This window comes from Mustela lutreola, chromosome 15 (genome assembly GCF_030435805.1).
Source record: "Mustela lutreola isolate mMusLut2 chromosome 15, mMusLut2.pri, whole genome shotgun sequence".
In the NCBI taxonomy this organism is placed as follows: Eukaryota; Metazoa; Chordata; class Mammalia; order Carnivora; family Mustelidae; genus Mustela; species Mustela lutreola.
The window spans coordinates 46727470-46732511 of NC_081304.1; the positions used below are offsets into that span (position 1 = coordinate 46727470).

General features: G+C 41.9%; 1 protein-coding gene across 1 annotated transcript; it reads left to right on the forward strand.

Annotated features, from left to right (window-relative positions):
• Positions 1–2180: 2180 nt before the first annotated feature.
• Positions 2181–3192, forward strand: LOC131816538 (olfactory receptor 1D2). The gene has a single exon (XM_059149357.1). It carries the CDS (start codon positions 2199–2201, stop codon positions 3159–3161), a length of 963 nt encoding a protein of 320 aa, XP_059005340.1. The 5' UTR covers positions 2181–2198; the 3' UTR covers positions 3162–3192.
• Positions 3193–5042: the final 1850 nt, after the last annotated feature.

Genomic DNA, 5042 nt, shown 5'->3' on the forward strand with positions numbered 1-5042 from the left:
TAACAAGATTGACTTCTCAGGACCCTGCTGACATGCATGACCTCACATCTCACCCATACCCTTCTCATTCAACCACACTGGTCCTTATTCATTACATAAACATGGCAAACCTTTCCTCAGGGCCTTTGCACACACATCTCTACCTGCAGAGGACTTTGCTTAGGACTTCATAAGACTGACTGCTTTTTGTCCTTCATGTCTCAACTAAAAAGACATTGAAATGTAGAAAATGGTGAATTAAATCCAGTTTAGTTATATTCTCTCATTTTTAATTTTCAAAGTTTTCATTCCATGTATGGTAGATTTTCCAAAGGAAAGAAAGACACAATAAGCTGTTTTAATCTTAAATATTTTAAAAATGTTGTTGATCTAATGTTTTCCCCTAAATAAACTGTTATCCCAATACCATTTATTGAATAATGCAACCTTTTATATGCAACCTGTCATTTTAAAGTACTACCCTAATAATCCACTCAGTCCTGCCTGATTTGGCTCTGCTTCTAAAGCTCTACTCTTCACTCAAGCACCATTACCACACTGGTTCAGAATCCTTTATAGTTGGTAGACAAAGAGTCCCATTCTTACACTTTTTCAAGAATTTTCCTGGTTTATTTTCAAATAAAATTTAGAATAGTCTTTGTTTCCTAAAAATCTTGTTATGATTTTGACTTCAACTAGGCTAACTGAACTTCGGATTAATTTAGGAGAATATGCACCTTTGCAATATTCCATCTTTCTATTTAGAAATGAGTAAGTCTGTCCACTTATTATTAAATGGAAAAAAGGATAATTGGAAGGTCCTGGTCGATTCTTAATATCTTAATGCTTCGAATATTGTATTGATGATGTGAATAGAATTGTTTCACATTGTATTTTCACCCCATGATTGTTTACATATATTTATTTATAGTAGTATAGGCAGTATGTATTGAGTGCACACTAAATGCCAACTCTTTGTGTTAAGCACTTTATTGCTTAAATTTATCTTTGCCACCACTCACTTTTCACAGGAAGAGAGCGAATTTTGAGGAGCTCAGGTCACTGGCCTGAAGTTTCACAGCAACTAGCGGAGTTCAAACATGGATACCAGCATCTAATAGCCCAGTCTGAATCATGGCGCTGTATGGCTTACTGGGAGCATTCTTGGTGTGGGGTCTTCTCCCTTGTGTGACTGACCACTTTACAAAGGCTGCTTTGTATTTCTAATGGCATTTCAGTTGATTTTCATAGGTTCCCCAGATAGAACATCCTATCAGCAAATAATTTTACCTTCTCCTTTCCAATTGTTTTATTCTCTCCCTTTGTCCAACTGTATAATAGCCATTTCTTATAATACATACACTGGTTTTAGATATCCTTTAGGAATCTATTTAATATCATCACATAGAGATCTTTAAACATTTCTCATATATTATAAGATGATAGAATTTTAAGTAAGACATAGACATTATTCCTGTAATATTGAGTATGCCAGATTAGAAATTGCTGGAATGACAGAGTTGCATAAAGATTTTCAATGTTATGTGTTTGTGCCTATTATTAGTTTGTTCTTAACTTAAAATATTATATTTTTAATTTTTGGAGGAGCCTCCATACTGTTTTCCACAGTGGCTACACCAGTTTAAATTCTCAGAAGGGTTCTCTTTTCTCCACATTCTTGTAAACACTTCTTCTTTCTTTCTTTTTTAAAAAAATATTTATTAATATATTTTAGAGAGAGAGAGAGTACAATCAGGAGGGGCAGAGGAAGGGGGAGAAAGGATCTGAAGCCAACTCCACATTGAGAAACAAACAAAAATCAAACAGACCCTTAAATGTAGAGAACAACCTGGTGGTTGCCAGGGGGGATGTGGGTGGGACCTAGATTAAGAAATATCAACTTCCATTTACATAATAAGCCACATATATGAAAAGTACAGCATAGGGAATATAGCCAATAATATTGTAATAATATCATATACTGACAGATGGTGACTACATATACTGTGGTAAGCATTGCAGAATGCGCAGAATTGCCCAATCACTACTGTACACCTGAAACTAATACAACATTGTATATCAATTATACTTTGATAATAACATTTTTAAATTATAAAATTTAGTCAGGTATTTTAATGCTAGGAAAACAATTAATTTTGCTTAGATGAATGTCTATGTTCAATTGAGGACACTTAATAAACAAACATTTATTGGTGCCTATGTTGCAGACAGTTGAGGAAATGGATGGAGTCAACAATAGTGGAGTCCCTGAGTTTCTGCTCCTGGGGATCTCAGACAGTCCTGAGCAGCAGTGGGTCCTGTTCTGGATGTTCCTGTCCATGTACCTGGTCACAGTGGTGGGAAATGTGCTCATCATCCTGGCCATCAGCTTTGATCCCCGCCTGCACACACCCATGTACTTCTTCCTGGCCAACCTCTCCTTCACTGACCTCTTCTTTGTCACCAATACAATCCCCAAGATGCTGGTGAGCCTCCAGTCTCAGAACAAAGCCATCTCCTATGTGGGGTGTCTGACACAGCTCTACTTCCTAGTCTCCTTGGTGGCCCTGGACAACCTTATCCTGGCCACAATGGCATATGACCGTTATGTGGCCATCTGCCGCCCCCTCCACTACACCACGGTCATGAGTCCTGGGCTCTGTATTATGCTCCTCACCTTGTGTTGGGCACTTTCTGTTTTCTATGGCCTCACCCACACCCTCCTCATGACCAGGGTAACATTCTGTGGTTCCCGGAAGATCCACTACATCTTCTGTGAGATGTATGTGCTGCTGAGGCTGGCATGTTCCAATACTGAAGTCAATCATATAGTGCTGATTGCCACAGGCTGCTTTATTTTCCTCACCCCTTTAGGGTTCATGATCATGTCCTATGTCCGAATTGTCAGAGCCATCCTCCAAATACCCTCAGCCACTGGGAAGTACAAAGCCTTCTCCACCTGTGCTTCCCATTTGGCTGTGGTCTCCCTCTTCTATGGGACACTTGGCATGGTATATCTGCAGCCCCTCCAAACCTACTCCATGAAGGACTCAGTAGCCACAGTGATGTATGCTGTGGTGACCCCCATGATGAACCCTTTCATCTACAGCCTGAGGAACAAGGACATGCATGGGGCTCTGAGAAGACTCCTCCTAGGAAAAGTTTTCCAGAGGTTGACTTGAGATATTTTGGTTATCGAAGTGGAGACTGGGAATTTCCTCTACCATGTGCAAGGCATTATCCTATGGGAGACAGAAGAGTGATTAGGACATGTCTCCAGCTCAGAATAAGCTTGCATATCTTTGATGCAGAAAAGACACTTCCATGTAAACCAGTGTCCCCCAGACCTTGCTAGCCTTGGCAATGCCAACACTCATACTAGAATTTTACAGGATCATTCTTTCAACTTTCCTGATCACAGGACCACCATCCCAGCTTTTCAAACTATGCCAAGTAATGGCCTGTGGAAGAGGTGGTGTTCTCTATACACATCAATTCATGGTCCTGAGTTCTGGCCTTCTCTAAGGGGCCTGCTGCCTACAAGCCACCTGGAGAAGACAACTTGCCCTACTCCCATGGCAGGGGCACTGGATGAGGTTGCCCATTTCCAGCTCTGCTGGGCACGGCCCCCACTGTTTTCATGCTAACCCACATTCCCTCTGAACACAGTCCCTGCTATTCAGGAAAGACTTGTAGACAAACTTTTCTCCTTTGCTCTGGGCTGGTTTTCATCTCTCGGGCCTCAGGACAATACTAACTATGCTTTTCTCCTGCTTTCCTTTTCCCTGTGGGAAGACCTTAACCCTGGTCAGCCCATCCTGTCCTTCATCCTGTGGCTCCTCACTCACTTGCCCTGTCTCTTCTGTTTGCTACCACTCCATCCTTCACTCAAAACACAACTCCCCAGCCTGTCAACACATGCTCGTGAATAGGAGTGGCAGTGGAGGTAGTAGAAGGCAGGAGGTCACTGTGAGACTCAGTCTCTACTTAGGTTCAACCAGCCATGTACAATGCAATGAAGAGACACTGAATAGCAACTGATGAGAAGGTTAGTCACTGGGTGGTGGCATTTCCCAACAGAGAGCAGTCCTTTGCAGATCAATCCATGGAGCCAGACAAGAGTTTGACAGATGAAGAATTGAATTGATCTGAGGTTCAATTTAAGTAATTGATAAGGACTGAGTGCCTTTTAAGGGCCTCAAACTGGGTTACAGATCTGAATCAGAAGCTCACAATAGACAATGAAGAAGAGTATTTTAATGCAATGTCTGAAAGCAATGGTTATACTCTGGGCAGGAGGATTGGAGGGCACAAAGGAGGAAAGCCTAGCTTGGCTTGTTCGTGAGGGAGGATTCAGGGAAGGCTTCCTTAGGGTGGTGACAGCTGAGCTGAGCCTTACATAACACCCTGCCACATGAAGAGTTACCCAGGAAAAAGGGCAGGGCAAAGTAAGGTCACTGCAAGAAAGGAGGGACACGGTGTGGAGTAGAGTCTTCCTATCTGCAGTAGCCAGCCAGCGTTCTCGTCCCAGGCCTACCTATCCCTTGTGTGGTCATGGTCATCCCTGGTTAGGCCTTGTGTTCTCATCTGAACGTTGGGTACAATAGCATCATGAATTGCTATTAGGTGATTATGTGAACTAGTCATTGGCCCATAGTCAGTGTGGTTTTTACTGAGCAGGGACAGGTGGACAAAGAACAGGAAACAGTCTGATAGGTGAGGGGGATGTCCTGCTTGAGTGTACCTGCTGAGACAAGCCCCAGCTAGTGATGAAGCTGAAGGTGGAGGTGGGAGGGATCTCAAAAGGCCTCCAATACCTTGTAGAGGAGCTCCAAATAGAGTCTGTGGACAATGAGGTACCTCGGGATGTTATGAGTTTTAAATTTTATTGTTTTTAGTAAATCAACAATGTGCATTTCTTAAAGAAACATTAAAATAAAAATAACCCCCAAATACTCACCTGTATGTCTGTTACCCAAAGACAACTCTGGTATAAATTCTAAAACTCCGGTATAAATTCCAAACTTTGATCTCTGCTCTCCCTCTCTATTTCAGAATGAATT

Coding starts and splice junctions, on each gene's coding strand:
- LOC131816538 (XM_059149357.1), top strand. CDS start 2,199: ATGTTGCAGACAGTTGAGGAAATGGATGGAGTCAACAATAGTGGAGTC.